This window comes from Alternaria rosae (genome assembly GCF_020736505.1).
Source record: "Alternaria rosae strain MPI-PUGE-AT-0040 chromosome Unknown BKA58scaffold_3, whole genome shotgun sequence".
Lineage (NCBI taxonomy): Eukaryota > Fungi > Ascomycota > Dothideomycetes > Pleosporales > Pleosporaceae > Alternaria > Alternaria rosae.
In genome coordinates, this window is record NW_025763572.1 from 335,983 (window position 1) to 352,678 (window position 16,696).

Sequence of the window (16,696 nt, forward strand, 5' to 3'; positions counted from 1 at the left end):
TGTCTAACACGTCGTCCATGACAGCATGAATCAGCTCGCGCGCCGTCTCTTAGCGGGTTCTGCATCTCAACAGGCATCTTCTGGGTTAGCTCAGACCCTGAAGATCATCGACATCGGGACAATGCCATCAACTCGTCTCGAGCAGAACACCAAGGCGGCTCACGAGTCAGGTTTCATCGGTGGTTTGTACTGCAGTACTTCTCACGATGGTCGGGAAATGTCCGAGCGAAGGGTTCACGACGATGCGGCGGAACCACCGAGTACTTGCCTTATTTAGCTGTCTCCACAACCCCGCATCGTGTATAAAACCCCGCCATCAACAAGCCAAGTAGACAGTAACAAGCGCAATAACCCCCCGAGCCAGTCAAACACATACGGATAATATTCACACACATATCAAAATGGCTTCAAGACCGACTCACACCCGAACCGCCTCGACAAACCTGGCTGGTGGCTCAGGCCAGCGCGTGCTAGAGGGAAGAAATGCCATCATCACCGGAGCATCTCGAGGTAAGCAAAAGCGATACCAAAAATCTATTCCATCCTAACACCCCCAGGAATCGGCGTCGAAATCGCCCGCAACCTCGCCAGCAAAGGCTGCAACGTCGTCATAAACTATACCTCCGATTCGTCGTCGAAGACCGCCGAAGACCTCGCCTCCGAACTCTCCGCCGAATATGGCATCAAAGCCATCAGCGTGCAAGCAAGCATGGGATCCGAAAACGGCCCCGCCCACCTCGTCGAAGTGACCAAGAACAACTTCCAGCACCCCAAGACGGGCAAGTTCCAACTCGACATCATCATCAACAACGCGGGTGTCGCAGGAAACAACTATGTCGAGAACGTCGACTGTGAGGACTTTGCTAGGCAGTTCAATATTAATGTACGGGGGCCGTTGCTTTTGGTTAAGGCTGCAACTCAGTACCTGCCGAATGATCGATCTGGACGTATCGTCAATCTCTCGTCTGTTAGTTCGTCGCTGGGATACAAGGGTCAGTCTATCTATGGTGGCACAAAGGCAGCGCTGGAGAGCATGACAAGGACGTGGTCGCGCGAACTGGCCGAACGCTGTACGGTCAATGCGATCAACCCCGGTCCTGTTGCTACGGACATGTACTGGAGTAACGACGACGCGTTCATTGCGCAGAACAAGCCGTTTATTGAGAACACGCCTCTTGCAGCGCCGAGGAAGGGGATTGATCCGGAGAGGATCTACGAGGCGTCGCAGAATGCGGGTGGAAGACCGGGTTACAGCGAGGAGATTGGTGGGGTGGTGGGGATGCTGTGTTTGCCTGAGGCGGGGTGGACCACGGGTAGTGTTATTTGCGCGAATGGGGGTATGAAGTTCAGCTTTTAGACATCGGCAGGGATACGAAGACACGAATGAGAACAACAAGAATATGATATCAACAAGAGAGGTTTCTTTACGTGGTGTCTACCCTACCGTACACAAGTAACATTCTGCCTCACATCTCCCTTCCCACCTTTCCAAACCTCGCTCTCAATAACTACACTTGACGTCTTTCTAATCCCGCCACTCCCATCTTCTTTCACAACAATCCCCCGCTCAGAATCCCTATCGGCCCTCCACCCTGCCCCCATTCTCTCTTCACTATCCACACTGACCCCATCATCCTCTGCACGTTCATACCTCATCGTCTTTGTAGTCCGCGAGCCAATTGTTTTGAGCTCGGATTGATGCTCCGAGCCATTCACATCGTATCCTCCTCCTGCACTGTGATGTTGTTTGGTGCCCCGACTTCGACTCCGATTCCGACTACTGCGTAACGTAGATTCGCCGATGAGGCGGGGGGCGACGTGTCGGAAGAAGAGTCGCATAGCGGGAAGGCAGCCGGTTATTATTACGAGGTTGGCTTCTATGAGACTGGTGAGAGGGGTGGGTCAGTATTGTAGCCTCGATGGAATGTAATGAAAGCGACTTTGGGTATCGTGTTGTGGGGCGTGGATTCGGGTAGACTTACATCCAGATGCCTGGCATGACGATCGCCCAGGTCTGATCGATTGTTTGGAGCATGGGGAAGAGGAGGGCGAGACGGACGCCGCTTGTAATACACGTCCTGCCGTTCCTGTCAGCTTTACCGCCTCTCATCACTTCATCATACGCGTCAGAATAAAGTTCTCACTCACAGTGAGCCAACCCCAAAAATGCATATCAACCCCAACTTCTGCGCCCTTGGCATCTGCAACCTCACCACCATCGGTACCGGAAGAACAAGCAACAAAATATCCGTGGCCATATTCAACACCGCCGTCGCCATATAAAGCGGTGTTCTATCGATACAACTTCCCTCCGTGATGGTAACATCCCAGTTCCGTCGGAAAGGCGTACAAGCGAAGATGAGAGGGAAGACAAGCGCGATGTTGTATCCTACGACAAGGAACATGCTGACGTAGACACATGATTTGAACCAGCGGAGGTGGGAGAGGCGGAGGTAGAAGAAGAGGAGGGAGAGCTTGGCACTGGCGAGGAAGGGGCAGTAGATTATGCTTGCTACGCTGATCAACTGATGGGTGGTTAGTTGGGGTTGTTTGGAGGGGTCGATGGGTGGTGCTTACGTTCATGGTAGAGTTGACGCGGTGGCCGGTTAGTTCCCAGATGTGGACGCCAAGAGTACCGCGGCCGTATTGGACTGCTGGGTGGTTAGAGCAGGGATGGAGGAGATGAATCTTGGTAGACGTACATAGGATGGGGACTTGTATTGCGATGGAGAAGCACTGGAGGTTTGATTGTTAGCACGAGTTGTCGAGCATACTATACTATTCAAGCTGGGATGCGACGCACCCAGGCTATAAGCAGCGCTACTGTACATTTCGTCAGCAACTGCTCTTCATGACATCCGTCTTTGAAGATCTCAACAGTTGAGTAGGCTTACTGTCATCCGGAGTAAACTTCTTCGCTAGTCTCTTCTTTGTGTAGACGCGTATAGCCATGAAAATGGCAGCAACGATCATGCCCAAGGTGCCAATCCAGAAGTTGGCGGCCTCGCCCGATCTCTGGGGATGGTCGATATCGACATCGTATCCAGGCGGAGCCGTAAAAATGGGCTTGTTCATGTCCATGATCCAAAGATGCGAATGGATCTGGTGATTTTGCAAATAGGCTCCGTCGTTGTTTGTCTGTATTTCAATTTAAACTCCCATCCCCATCACTCGGGCCATCGCAATCCGTCATCACCTTGTTTTCGACGTCCAACATACTCATCATCAACCTTGTTCCATGTCGAATAGAATCATGCTGTTGACTGTGATGGTCAGTGATAGCGCGCAAGGTACGTTGCTGTACACGCCGCATCGCTTAGAAGATGAAGTTCGCACATGCCGTAAAAGATTGGTCTAGAGTACTGCACCGCCTGCCAATAACTTGTTCAGTATGACTGTGCCACAACAACGCATTGGTACTACAGCTTAGCGTTGCAACCACGGCTCGGACGTCTTCCTAGATGACGGAATCCCGGGGTGAGAGCAAGCATGCCAAGGATGTAGCGTTCGTAGATTCAGCCATCCCTTAGAAATTCCTTCCATCAGTGTGGTCGACCGAGGCCTCCAGAAGCGTCTACTGATTGTAGTCCAAGCGTGCGTGTCTCGTTTCCAGCTCTCCGGCCCGCTCGTCAGGGTCGCGTATAATTATCCAATCAAGATCTGGTGCCGGGCCATGTGTAGAGTGATCTCGAACCTATCGCAGAGCATGCGTTCATCGACCCCTGTAAGACACATTTTAGCGAACAAATTGACTACTCTACCGTGTTGCCGCCAGCGGGTGTGTAGCCTTCACAGCACAAGTCGAACGCCACATTGAACCCAGTCCCGCAATAAATATTCGCATCCTTCGAACACACAGCTTCATCTAATATGCCGAGTCATTGCCAAGCAGGAATTGCGCATCCTTGTTGAGGTTATTCCCTCACTCTGTGGAAAGTTGTGAGCGAGTAGAAAAGCGTGCCACAGCCTGCGTTAAGGCTTCGACCATCGAGTATCGCTTGCATAATCCCTCCATTTACTGTGTTGGTGTTCATCATGACTCGCTTCTTTGTTACCTTACTTGCGGCAGCGGCTGTTCTCCCATTCGCACAGGCTGACTATTGCGTGAGGCTGCTCGCTGGTCTCACTTTATTCGAAACGTTCGCTAACATTGACAGTGCTCCGCTCTTGCACTCACCTCCTTAAGGAGTCGGCTCCTCTATCCTGGTCAAGACGCGTACGAGACGCGGGAGGACTCATACTTTGATGTGAAGCAGCAAGTTATCACACCTAACTGCATCGTCCAGCCCAGGACCGCTAAAGAAGTCGCCCTTGCTGTCAAGACACTCACAGCCGCTAGTCGGCTAAAGTCATGCAAGTTCGCAATTCGTAGTGGTGGACACACTCCATACGTTGGGGCCTCAAACATTGAGGATGGCGTAACACTCGACTTGCATTATCTTAGCACCGTCGATTATGATGCCAAGAAGTCTGTGGTCAAAGTCGGCCCCGCGGCAACATGGAACGACGTATACGATACCTTGGAGCCACTGAACGCGATGACCAGCGGTGGGCGTTCGTCCACGGTCGGCGTCGGTGGTCTTACGCTCGGCGGTGGCATCTCATACTTCTCGCCGGGACGGGGTCTGGTCTGCGACAACGTCATCGAGTTTGAAGTCGTTCTTGCCGACGGCCGTATTGTGACCGCGTCCAAGACTTCGAATCCAGATCTCTTTGCTGTCCTCAAGGGTGGCAACAACAACTTCGGCATCGTTACTAGCTTCAAATTCGGCACCTTCGACTACGCCGGCATGTGGGGTGGTCTCGTCATTTACCCAGAGTCGACTATTCAGGACCACTTCAAGGCCCTAATCAACTTCTCGAACAACATTGACAAGGAGCCGAAGGGATCGGCTATCGTCATGCCGGTGTACCAGAGCTCTGCGGGCGCCGATTTGATACTGAATGCGTACGATTATGCTGAGCCAGTATCGAGACCAGCGGCCTATGACGAGTTCCTGGCAATTCCTGGCAACATCTCGGACTCCACAGGTATCAGAAACATGTCGTCGCTTGCAGCGGAGCTTGCAGGCGCCACTACACATAGGTAGGCTATTCGATCCTCCTGTATCACAGACGCTGACCAAGGATGCAGCGTGTACTTCGGCACACTGACCTTCGCGAACGATCTTCGCGTCATGACTAAAGCCCATGAGATCTACATGAATGTGTTGTCCAACCTCAAGGCCAAGGCTACGGGTGATTGGCAGATCTACGTGCTCTACCAGCCTCTTCCACCCTCGTATTGGAGGCAGAGCGCGTCCAAAGGTGGCAACATGCTGGGCTTGGAGCGCTTTGGTGAACAGGTTCTATGTTGTAAGTTCGCTTTAGAATTCCGTAATAACTGCACGCTAATCAGTAAACATAGTGTACCAACCATACATCTCTTGGCAAGGTGCTGAACAAGACGCGCTCTTCCAAGCCGCGGGCGCCGATCTCGTCAACGGCATTCGCGAGTATGCTGAGAGCATCGGTGCCGACAACCCATACCTATACCTGAACTACGCAGACGACACGCAAGATCCTCTCGCAAGCTATGGGTCCGCTTCTGTAAAGAAGATGAAGGCTGCAGCAAAGAAGTACGACCCTTCAGGTGTGTTCCAGAAGCTCGTGCCTGGAGGGTTCAAAATCTCGAAGGTTCAGTAGATGATGGATCTTTTCATAGAACAAATCGATAGCCACAAATGTGTCGGTGTGATAACAACATGATCATATCTTTGGAAAGTGCGACTTCCGTTGTGAGCGACATGCATACTCCTTTCGGAGACGGCGTTCCGGAGTGTCAACGCCGCTATTAGGACGAAGTCCAAGCAAAAGACTTTTGCGATACCTGGTCGCGTGATAATAGAACATGAAAAGGTAGAGTTGAAGATGTTGGAGGAGACCTGTTGTTCACGCGCTGGCGTCATGAAGGTTGCGAGTGGAGAGAAGACAGGCAGGCGTGAAAGCCGACACCAGATTTCGCTTGGCGGACCCACATGGTCGCGCTAGCCTCATCTGACAACGTGCACCAATCCGCGACGCGTGCTCGACTCAAACATCGCCTCCATCTCATTCCATCACGTCTTCTCTAAGTGAATACCGCATCATTCTGCGTGGTATGACTCTTTCCACGCCATTTTTGCTCTCAGGCGAGGGCGTCTGTTTTCGCGAGGGCTGACTTCGCTCTGGCTGCGCGTCCCGGTTTACTCCCACACAGTCGGCAAGACGCGTTCAGGGACGTGCCTCGAGTTATTCATGCTGTACGACCGCGCACATCGAGCATGAGCTCGAATTCGAAATATTAAGAATGGAATTGACGCGCGCGTCTCAAGTTCAAAATAACCCGTAGAGATGCCGTTACAATATCTTCCGCTACATTACAACACACGCCCGCTCATGCATCATCTGCAGATACTTCTCTCTAAACTGCCTTTGCAACACCATCCTTTGCTTCTCCAGCTCCGCCGCATGATTTTCCTGGGCCCGTAGCATATTCTCCTTCGCCAATACCTCGCTCTCTTCAAACCGCTTCTTAGTCTCCTCTATCAGCTGCAACGCACTAACCTGTAAATTTTGCATCTCCTGCCGCTGCTTCGCGAGATTGTCTTGGTGTTCTTTCCGCGCCGCTTCCAAGATTTCGCGGTCTTCTTTGTTGCTTTGAGCGCGGGCTTCTCTCAGGTCATGTTCCAGCTCTTGTAATTTCTTTTCGTAGTGCTTGATGAGCGTGTCTACTGTTGATGCGAGGGCGCTTCCGGCGCCTGTATCGACTAGTTCAAGGTTTTGGTCGACCATTTCGCGTTGTATGTCGAGTGTTACGGGTTTCTTTCGCTTCATGAGGTACTTGATGATTCTCAGCGCTGACGACTTTCCTTTGTCGTGACGGAAGACACAGCTTCCATAGTCTATCATTCGTTTCCAGAGCTGTGGTTGTTGTTGAAGTTCTCTTTCTCGTTCGATCGCAGCATGAGGTGAGGCCATGTCCCACATCGTGGTCGCTAATACCACACTCGACAGCGGACCGTCACCGCACAGTTTTTGAAACATCTTGATATTCTTAATCCCGCTACCGCCCACTCGCACATCTGAGATCCTTTGGAGGAAGATGATCCCAGCTAGTCGCAACTTTTCCGTGTGCGCCTTGTTCAGCCAGAGCGCTACTTCGCGCAGGATTTCGGAGTCGGACCGATAGGTGTCATCGAAGCCAGGGGTATCGACGAGAAAGACCTTCGTGCCATCCTCGAACGTACAAGGTACGACTTGGACTGATACCGTGCCTAGAGTTTACTTAGTCCATGGTTTATAGGGAGCGAGCCATGGCTCTCACATGAGTCTAGTCCATGACCAACCTCGAGCTTGCGATCAGAGAAAAGGTTGACGAAAGTTGTTTTTCCGCAGCCAGTTATACCCATCACTGCAATAATGATATCGTCGGGCCTTCGCAAGGAAGTCAGCAAATAGTCGTCAGAACGTTGAGAGGCTCGTACGTCAATTCTGGCAGAGGAGGTACCTCACGGTGAGGGCTGTCCACTCTGTTCGTCATACTTGTCGTTGATTCTTTGCAACTACTGATGGAGAGCAAAAAAATTATTATATTCTAGTCTTTCAGTCCGAGCGATGAAAGCTTCTCATGTCTGGGGGAGAGGCTGCAGCATAGCCGACAAGGCGACAAGGCAACCGCTTTCCAAGAGAGTATTCTGGGAGGGAACTACGAGTTCACGCATAGCTTTACATGACGCTAGGATCAGCCTTGCGCCTCGATGTACGGCGTTGCCTTTGTATGCAAGCCACCGGGTTAGTAATGTAGTGACAACGCACCACAGCGGCTAATAGGCTAGCGGGCGACGAACCAACGTCGTGGCTGCCCCTCCATCACAGAGCATCCATGTTGCGATTATCATGCGGCAGTCCGTTGGGGCTCACCGGGGTGTTCACCGGATAGTTCTCAGCTCCGCGATGCCCCCACGTTTTGACTTTGGCGCATCTTCATGGTCGGGTCACACACATCCCGAGTATCATGACACAGCCGGTTTTACTGGAGTTTTCTACAGCCATGCGCTGAGCTGGTGTAGGCTGTGCCGTACCATATAGTATTTCGCGATTAGAAATTTGCAATGACCGAAGGTCGTTACGGATGCAGCTGTGTAGATCCTACGGTACTACAAGCCCAGCGACAGATACAGTGCATGGTATATATGGCCAAACTTGCTACGGAATGCGACTCTACTCGTCGTAGACTGGTGGATATATGTAAGCAGTGAATCCAAGTTGGATTCAATCTGTCTACTCTATCCACGGTAATTGGAGTCGCCTGGTGGGCCACTGTTATGCGAAGAAGCTCTGAGCAGATGCTGGCCGTATGGCGGACCAGCAGAATGTGGGATTCTTCTCATCAGAAGCTGAGGCTGTGGTGGTGGAACACGTATCATCCCAGTAGGATCGCTGGACACATCGTGAGGCGAGACGTGATAGTGACTGTTATGCACGTACGGGGCCACAGGTGTATACGAATGAGGATGATGCGGCGCATACATCGGAGGCGCCGGGTCCTCCATATCGCTCTCAGACTCGCTTTCTGATATATCGAGGTAGCCAGGCTCGTCAGTCTGTTGATCCTGGAGGTACTGCGAAGTAGTGTTGGACTGCTTTGGGTGATCATCCGAGGATGTGCGCTTGATATTCGGCCTGCCACTTTGGCGACCCTTTGACCGGCTCCGCTTCCAGCCTTTTAAACCAGTCTTCTTGGAGGCCTTCGGCTCTATGGGCATGGAGTCGGCTCGACGTGGTATTGGCGCGATATCTCCAGCGGGTCTTCCTGCGAAGAACTCTCGCATCCACGTAATGACCTCTTTTGGCCGTCTTTCCTTTGTTCTCTCTCGCACATCTTGATCTCGTTCTTTGGCTTCTGCTAGTTCCTGCCTGGCGGCTTCGATTCGTTCGATACCTTCACGATGTGCAAGGAGTCCTTCAACACGCTGCTCTTCTATCACTCTTTTCAGCCCTTGAACCTCATGCTCAAGCTCGAAAATGCGCGCGGAGTTGTTTTCATGCACGGTATCCTCTGCCTGATCGTTGCGACCTATGCTACACCACGCCACCTGCTCATTCCGCATGTCTTCAAGTGTGACGGAAAGACTCCTTTGATCAGTCATAATGTTGTTGACATGGCGAGTACAGTCTTCAGCTTGCTCGACGAATTCGCTTCTCAGGTCATCATCATCCTCAGTCTCCTCTACACACTCCTCTAGCTCCCGCTTTTGCGTCTCGTACTTCTCGCGTGCATTGGCCAGCTCACCGTCGATGTATCTTCCTGCTGTCGTGTCTTCGAGTTTCGTAGCTACGCCTCGTCCCATCTCGCGCTGCAATTGCAGAATGACGGTTCTCCATCTGTCTGCTAATAACTCGACAATCCGGATGCCGCTATAGGTATCGCCTTGGTATTGCTCCATCTTAGCTCCACTTCTTAACATATTTCCAAAGAACTCAGGTCTTTCCCCCATCATCTTTTCACGCATCGTTGCGGCATCTTGCGCTTCCTTCGTCTTCAGCGAGTTCCACATAGTTGTGACAATCACAACATCCTGAAAGTGTCGCTCACCGCAGATCTTCTCAAATATCCGGAGGCTTTTGAGTGAAGATCCTGACATTCTCATGTCTGTTATCCGTTGAACATAGATCATTCCTCCGATTGGAATACTGTGCCCATAGCCGTCGCAGTAGGTACATATGAATGAAGCGATCTTTCGGAAGACCGCTGCGTATTCTAAATGAGTGTCGTCGAAGCCTGGTGTGTCGATAAGATATACGGTTTGGCCGTTTTTACGCTGCAATGTTTGGAACACGACATCAGTTGTACCTTGGTGTGATCAGGCCAATGTTCCCATCATTCAAGACGAACATACATGACTCTAGCGAATGCCCAATATCTGCACTCTTCTGGGTGACCTGAGAAATGAATGTGCTTTTGCCTGCGCCGGTGAGGCCCATAACAAGAATGCCAATCCCTCTAGCGACAGATTAGATAACGAAATCAGACGGATGTTTTGTTCATACCGAGAAGACGGCGCATTCTGGTTGAACCGGGTGACTGTAAGAGCTGTAGGAGGAAATGTGTTGGTTGAGCTCCCATGTGAGCGGATCAGCTCCAGCACTTCATGACTCCCCCTTCTGGTTGGCGAGGTGTTGAAAGCGCTCATACTGCGCACATCACACTGATGTGGTTTTCGTAATAGGAAGTTGCGTTACAATCAGACAATGCGATGACAGTAGACGCAAGCGCATCCAAAGCTGCCAAGACGGGCAGGCTACGTTGCTGCCGACTCTAACTAGGATGCTGACCTTAGCTGGCGCTATCATGCGGCCTGCGGGCGGAATCGCGCACGGACCGTAAATAGGCGCAGAGGCGTACTTGAGGACTGCCTGCAGCACAGCAATTGCGGTAGCTTTAACGTGTATGTTGTTGATTGGTGGCTTTCAGTACGACGGGAGGTGGGCTGTACAACCTTGCCGCAGGATTGCCTTTAGCCGTACCGAAAGCTGCTGCGGCGTAACAAAGCTATCGCAACGTGATCGCTGAATGACATCCCGACCCAACTATACACACTGATTTGCGACTTGGTACAGTCACCCATCGTTTCACAATGGGAACCGTAAATCGTGAAGGCTCGCAACCAGTTGAGTAGGTAGTGCCTGAACCTTCAAACGCAGAGTTGACTTGGCCTGGCAGTCCCGATGACGTTTTCATTGCAGTCATGGGTATGACTGGGGCCGGCAAATCGACTTTCATCGAGCATTGTACCAATTCTCTAGAACGCCTTTCTGGACATACACTCGCATCATGTAGGCTTCTCGGCGGCCTTGAAGCCTAACCGATCGTTGATACCAATAAATAGGTACAAGTCAGGTATCGATACACACCACTAGCGTACTCGGGAAGACTATCCATCTGATAGACACGCCCGGCTTCAACGATAGTCGGCGATCCGATGGAGAAACGTTACAGGAACTGGCATACTGGTTAGCAGCCGCTTACGAAAGAAAGATCAAACTCAGCGGAATAATTTACCTCCATTGCATCACAGACAACCGCTTACAAGGCTCTGCGGTGCGTGCACTGAGTTCCTTTAAGAGCATGTGCGGAGAAGAAGCATTCGGTGGAGTAGTCGTGGCAACTACCATGTGGGATAGAGCTACCAGAGACGAGCTCGTTAAAGCCGAACTGCGACATGAGGAACTCCGCGAGAAGATCCAGGATGTTATACAGCACGGCGGTAAACTAGTCAGGCTATCAGCTGTAGAGATAGATGCAGGGAAAATACTTCAACATATCGTAGGGAAAAGTAGAAGGCTGACACTGGCGTTTCAGCGAGAGTTGGTAGATGAGAATCGGCTCATCCATGAGACGAGGGCCGGTCAAGTCTTATTTGAGGATTTGACAGAATCATTCGAGACACTGCAGGCCAAAGTAGACGATGCGCGTGGCAGGTTAGCCAGTATGGCTTATTGTTCCCGGAGAGACGAGTTGCAGGATCTTGAAGATGCGATTACCGAGATGGCTGGGAATGTGCGATTCGTGGACGAGGACATTGAGCGTACGAAATTGAACCTCAGCGATATCCGTAAGGTATGGGAGAACAATCTTGCACGAGATGATGAGACTATTCTGGCAAGCGCGCAACGTATCGAGCGACAATTAGAGACCGAGCGCGGTCAGCAAGAAGTCAGAAGTGCCGCCCATACCGCTTCAACCGAAGACGGCTACGAAGCCTCAAGTATTGGCAATTATTCAGCAAATACACTGCATACCTCGCAAACATACATGTCGCTCAGATTAACAGAGCTGGAAAAAGAACGAGACGCGCTTACGCATCAAATGGGCCAAAGACTGAACAGACGATACACGGCTCATGGAAGAGGGGCTACGAGGATAGGAGTCATAGGCGCCGGCCTAGCTGTAGGCCAACTCATCGCAGCAATCGCGTGCACGGTGATGTGAACCGCATGGAGAGTGTTCAGGAAGAAAGGCGCAAGCCGGCTGCTCAGGGCGCGGCCAAATCGGGGCCGCGCTTCACGTTAGTGCTGATCTGTGTATGGCTCCACTTAGTTGAATCGCGCCTCGAGCTTCTAAATACCACGCAGCCTTCAATACCAGCCTCATTGATTCGAGCATCGCATTGCTTTTTGAGGCCGGTCACACAATACCACGCGCACTGCGATACTATGATAGAAGCGAGCGCTCTCAGTGGCGTCTGTGTCATCATGCGGTGCTCGCCTCTCCTCACGCGTCTCGATCCTTCCCTACACGATCAGTATGCTACTTGAGCTTCGAGTAGCCTCTACTTCGCGAAAGCGCATATTCTATCTGGCGTTATCGCTACCACGCGTAGGACAAGGCCGGCATTGACGAAAGCAGCAACGCGTGCTCAAAGTGTGATGAAGTGTGTCGGTAGGCGGTAGAATCCTAGCACTATTACACCTTGTATCCACTCATTGCTAACCACTTGCAGTTGTCCGTGCACTTGCCTTTCATCGAAGGAAGAGGAGGAACAGAGGTCGTACTCACTGATCGTTTTAGCAAGGGCTTGCATGAGCATGTAACCAGATCTTCTTGCTCAACATTAAATCACAACCACTCAACCTGAGTCACCCACAACACCCGAGCATGGCCTCAGTTATATATGAGATCGACCCTGACGCGGATACTGTCATCATCTTGCGATCACCGGAGGATGGCGAGTACTTCGCCTGCTGGGATGACTCGCCATTTGACAACCTCGACATCCTCGATCAACTTCCTTTCAGCATTACAGAGCAAGATACATAGATGTCAAACTCAGACGTTATCGAGGTTCATCAGCCACCTGCGGAGACGTTCACCATCAAACAATCGGCATTTACACTTCCTAACGTCTCTGAGGGGTCTACCCTTTACTATGTCTCTTCGCGCCATCTCATGCTGGCCTCCCCGCTCTTCAGAGCAGCGCTTTCGCCTGGTAGATGGTGCGAGGGATGCAAGAAGGCAGACGGTCGTTATCATATTACAGCAGATGACTGGGAAGAGGAAGCTTTCCTCCTCTTGATGAACATGCTACACTTGCGCAGCCCTCAGATCCCGAAGTCCGCGAGCCTCGAACTACTGACGAAGCTCGGAATCCTCGTAGACTATTACGACTGCGCCAGTGCCGTGGAATTCTTTACCACTGTGTGGCTCAACAAACTTCATAGTTTTGAAATGCAGAGTAGCTACTGCCGAGAGTTGATGCTTTGGATCTGGGTCTCTTCTGTCTTCAGAAACCGATATCTTTACATCCCCGCTGCCGAGATAGCGATAGCTCATTGCGACGACAGCAATCTTCGTACTTTGTGGCTTCCTATTCCAAAGTTCGTGTCAGGTAACTTGGCAGCGTAAAATGAAGAACTCTATCGCATGCTAACTCTCCGTAGATCAGATCGAAGGTCAACGACTGGAGCTTATTAAGGAAAGGATAACAAAACTGCATGGGCAACTGGAAATGTACGCCAAAGACGAGATTTACGTCGCACCGGGACACCGAGAATTACTGATGCAGGCTTTTAGTAAGCAGAGATCTTCATTCGAATACCCCTACCACGGGATTCCTGCAGAACAATTCAATGTGCCTCCCTATGGATTCTCCGATCAACAAGTTGATGCTGTAGTCGAACTTGAAGCTGCTCGTCACGAGCGGCACCTCGAAGAAGAACGTATGAAAACTTAAGACGGATTGCTGATGGGGCAAGCAAGAAAGTTAGCTGGGCTATGAGTAGAGGACATCGAGGGTGAGGTTTGAGGAGGCTACGCGTCTTACTGAGTTTTGGGAGACAAAGCTCCTTGATACAAATGAGGCTTATTAGCATCATACATACCGGTGCACTCTGCTGGAGGGCCGTTCGTAAGATTAGTCTGGTGTTTATCCGCCTGGTATTTGCGAAGATCTCAGCCACGGTTTCTTTCATTGTGGCGGCGAAGATCGTAGGAACCCAGATTGCTCGCATTTACCAAACGATCTAGGAAGATCTCGAATGCAGACGAAATGCTCTAGAGATCAATACTACGTTGTTACCGGAAGGTGCTCGTATGTGCCTTGCATGAACTGTGGCCGAGGCAGCGGTCCGGTTATAACGCCAACCCCAGTGGGCGGTCCTAGTCCGGAGCTAACGAGCGCGCACAGGACAAGATCCACACGTCACAACCTGTCACAACCACTCAGGTGGCGTCAAAGGCCATGTTATCGCAACGCCACGTCCGAAACAGGAAGGAGCTTATCCGGCACACAAGCCTTGTCAAGAGCCCCAGTCCGAGGCTTGTCTTTGTTAGCCCCTTGCTTGGGTGCTGTCGGTTCCATTCAACGCACCGCGAATGCGCAGCACGAGATGAGCGACTTTGGCAATCTATACTGTATGGGGTAGGTCGGTAATAACATGGCTATCATGCAGGGACTGAGGTCGACCGTGGGTGCGGTATAAAACTGCAATGCGGTCCGCATTTCATTGTCTCTTCATCCGCATTCGCTTCGGACTACCTTCGCTCAAGGAAACTGGTTGTGGCAAAGATGGCTCCTGTGCTTTCATTCATCGTTGGCTCGCTGTTGGCTGTAAGGGCTTTCGCCGAGCCATTTGAGAAGCTGTTCGAAGTTCCAGAGGGTGAGTTGTATGCCACATCAAGTTTAGATCTTTCTTAACGATCAACAGGATGGAAGCTTCAAGGCCCAGCATCTGATGCGCACACACTCAAGCTCCAGATCGCGCTCACGCAAGGCGATGCCGCGGGCTTTGAGCAAACCGTCATGGACATCTCCACGCCCTCGAACCCAAAGTACGGCCAGCACTATGAGTCGCACGAGGAGATGAAGCGCATGCTTATGCCTAGCGAGGAGACTGTTTCGTCCGTCTCTTCGTGGCTCAAGTCTGCCGGTATCGAGAGCTTCGAGACCGACGCCGACTGGGTGACCTTCAGGACCACTGTCGGTGTCGCCAACGAGCTCCTCGGAACGAAGTTCTCTTGGTTCGTTAGCGAGGAAAGCACACCCCGCAAGGTTCTCCGCACCCTTGAGTACTCCGTCCCTGACGAGATTGCCGATCACATCAACCTCGTTCAGCCGACCACTCGCTTCGCTGCCATCCGTGCGAACCACGAGACTGAGCGTGAGATCTTCGGTATCCAGCTCGCCTCTTCCCCCAACATCACTGTCAACTGCGATGCTTCCATCACTCCCCAGTGCCTGAAGCAGCTGTACAAGATCGACTACACTCCTGACCCCAAGAGTGGCAGCAAGGCAGCTTTCGCTTCTTACCTCGAGGAGTACGCTCGCTACAGCGACCTCGCCCTCTTCGAGAAGAACATCCTTCCCGAGGCTGTTGGCCAGAACTTCTCCGTCGTTCAGTTCAACGGTGGATTGAACGACCAGAACTCCAGCGACGACAGTGGCGAGGCCAACTTGGACTTGCAGTACATGCTCGGTCTTGCCCAGCCCCTGCCTGTCACTGAGTACAGCACCGGCGGCCGTGGCCCATGGGTCGCTGATCTCGACCAGCCTGATGAGGCCGACAGCGCCAACGAGCCCTACCTCGAGTTCCTCCAGAGCGTGCTCAAGCTCAAGCAGAAGGACCTTCCCCAGGTCATCTCAACCTCCTACGGTGAGAACGAGCAGAGCGTACCCAAGTCATACGCCCTCAGCGTCTGCAACCTCTTCGCCCAGCTCGGTAGCCGTGGTGTCTCCGTCATCTTCTCCTCCGGCGACTCTGGTACCGGCTCTGCCTGCCTTTCCAACGACGGCAAGAACACCACCAAGTTCCAGCCCCAGTACCCCGCTGCCTGCCCCTTCGTCACTTCTGTCGGCTCCACCCGCTACCTGAACGAGACTGCTACTTTCTTCTCCTCCGGTGGTTTCTCCGACTACTGGAAGCGTCCCTCGTACCAAGACGACGCCGTAAAGGCATACTTCCACCAGCTCGGCGAGAAGAACAAGCCCTACTTCAACCGCCACGGACGTGGATTCCCCGATGTCTCTGCCCAGGGCTTTGGCTACCGTGTCTACGACAAGGGCTCTCTCAAGGGCTACCAAGGAACTTCGTGCTCGGCTCCCGCATTCGGTGGCATCGTCGCTCTCCTCAACGACGCCCGCCTTCGCGCCAAGAAGCCCGCTCTTGGATTCTTGAACCCCCTTCTGTACTCCAACCCTGATGCGCTCAACGACATCGTCCTTGGTGGTAGCACTGGATGCGATGGCCATGCCCGCTTCAACGGCAAGCCCAACGGTAGCCCGGTTATTCCGTATGCTAGCTGGAACGCTACTGCGGGATGGGACCCGGTTTCTGGTCTTGGTACACCGAACTTCCCTAAGCTGCTCAAGGCTGCTATGCCTGCTCGGTACAAGGCTTAGATGAGAGGATGGGATATTTTGCAGAATATACGATAGATATAGATTAGATCTACTGTAATTGAAGCATTGAGACACAAAGACATTGACCACCTGCAATCTTGGAACCAGGAACGAAGGACTGGTAATATGAGCTCTCCGCCCTGTCACGATGAGAAACACCGGCAAACCCTTCTATGCAGGGACCTGGCTTACCCCAAATTTGCTGGTACTATATGATGCACTTTCAAATCTACAGGGCCGTTCGTTCATCGTATCGGTGTTCTTGTTCGTAGAGGCAT

General features: G+C 52.0%; 7 protein-coding genes across 7 annotated transcripts; 5 read left to right on the forward strand and 2 right to left on the reverse strand.

The window, feature by feature from the left end:
• The first annotated feature begins 196 nt into the window (after positions 1-196).
• BKA58DRAFT_116320 (uncharacterized protein) lies at positions 197-1,519 on the forward strand. The gene is made up of 2 exons (XM_046164042.1): positions 197-510; positions 558-1,519. Exons 1-2 carry the CDS (start codon positions 402-404, stop codon positions 1,355-1,357), a joined length of 909 nt encoding a protein of 302 aa, XP_046027113.1. The 5' UTR covers positions 197-401; the 3' UTR covers positions 1,358-1,519.
• A 111-nt stretch (positions 1,520-1,630) lies between these two features.
• On the reverse strand, positions 1,631-3,069 carry BKA58DRAFT_453973 (uncharacterized protein; the record flags this gene model as incomplete). The annotated part of the gene is made up of 6 exons (XM_046174492.1): positions 1,631-1,885; positions 1,983-2,078; positions 2,149-2,525; positions 2,578-2,714; positions 2,800-2,823; positions 2,895-3,069. Coding segments are annotated over 6 exons (1,064 nt in total), but the record flags the coding sequence as incomplete, so codon positions are not given.
• Positions 3,070-4,035: 966 nt separating this feature from the next.
• Positions 4,036-5,949, forward strand: BKA58DRAFT_453981 (FAD binding domain-containing protein; the record flags this gene model as incomplete). Its single annotated transcript, XM_046174493.1, has 4 exons — positions 4,036-4,104; positions 4,158-5,086; positions 5,135-5,355; positions 5,408-5,949. The coding sequence occupies 4 exons, from the start codon at positions 4,036-4,038 to the stop codon at positions 5,683-5,685; spliced, it is 1,497 nt and encodes a 498-aa protein (XP_046027115.1). The 3' UTR covers positions 5,686-5,949.
• A 444-nt stretch (positions 5,950-6,393) lies between these two features.
• Positions 6,394-10,214, reverse strand: BKA58DRAFT_409669 (P-loop containing nucleoside triphosphate hydrolase protein; the record flags this gene model as incomplete). The annotated part of the gene is made up of 6 exons (XM_046172158.1): positions 6,394-7,295; positions 7,346-7,455; positions 8,174-8,177; positions 8,387-9,874; positions 9,921-10,024; positions 10,072-10,214. The coding sequence occupies 6 exons, from the start codon at positions 10,212-10,214 to the stop codon at positions 6,394-6,396; spliced, it is 2,751 nt and encodes a 916-aa protein (XP_046027116.1).
• A 555-nt stretch (positions 10,215-10,769) lies between these two features.
• Positions 10,770-12,013, forward strand: BKA58DRAFT_409670 (P-loop containing nucleoside triphosphate hydrolase protein; the record flags this gene model as incomplete). The annotated part of the gene is made up of 2 exons (XM_046172159.1): positions 10,770-10,857; positions 10,911-12,013. The coding sequence occupies 2 exons, from the start codon at positions 10,770-10,772 to the stop codon at positions 12,011-12,013; spliced, it is 1,191 nt and encodes a 396-aa protein (XP_046027117.1).
• A 903-nt stretch (positions 12,014-12,916) lies between these two features.
• BKA58DRAFT_284069 (uncharacterized protein) lies at positions 12,917-13,408 on the forward strand (the record flags this gene model as incomplete). Its single annotated transcript, XM_046166838.1, has 1 exon — positions 12,917-13,408. A coding segment is annotated over one exon (492 nt), but the record flags the coding sequence as incomplete, so codon positions are not given.
• Positions 13,409-14,228: 820 nt separating this feature from the next.
• BKA58DRAFT_379300 (peptidase S8/S53 domain-containing protein) lies at positions 14,229-16,498 on the forward strand. The gene is made up of 2 exons (XM_046169801.1): positions 14,229-14,679; positions 14,728-16,498. Exons 1-2 carry the CDS (start codon positions 14,589-14,591, stop codon positions 16,416-16,418), a joined length of 1,782 nt encoding a protein of 593 aa, XP_046027119.1. The 5' UTR covers positions 14,229-14,588; the 3' UTR covers positions 16,419-16,498.
• Positions 16,499-16,696: the final 198 nt, after the last annotated feature.

Excerpts from the sequence above, each read along its gene's own strand:
- BKA58DRAFT_379300 (XM_046169801.1), top strand. The coding sequence starts at position 14,589 with ATGGCTCCTGTGCTTTCATTCATCGTTGGCTCGCTGTTGGCTGTAAGG. Across the intron at positions 14,680-14,727 it reads GCTGTTCGAAGTTCCAGAGG|GATGGAAGCTTCAAGGCCCA; the intron begins GTGAGTTGTATG and ends AACGATCAACAG.
- BKA58DRAFT_116320 (XM_046164042.1), top strand. The coding sequence starts at position 402 with ATGGCTTCAAGACCGACTCACACCCGAACCGCCTCGACAAACCTGGCT. Across the intron at positions 511-557 it reads CATCACCGGAGCATCTCGAG|GAATCGGCGTCGAAATCGCC; the intron begins GTAAGCAAAAGC and ends TAACACCCCCAG.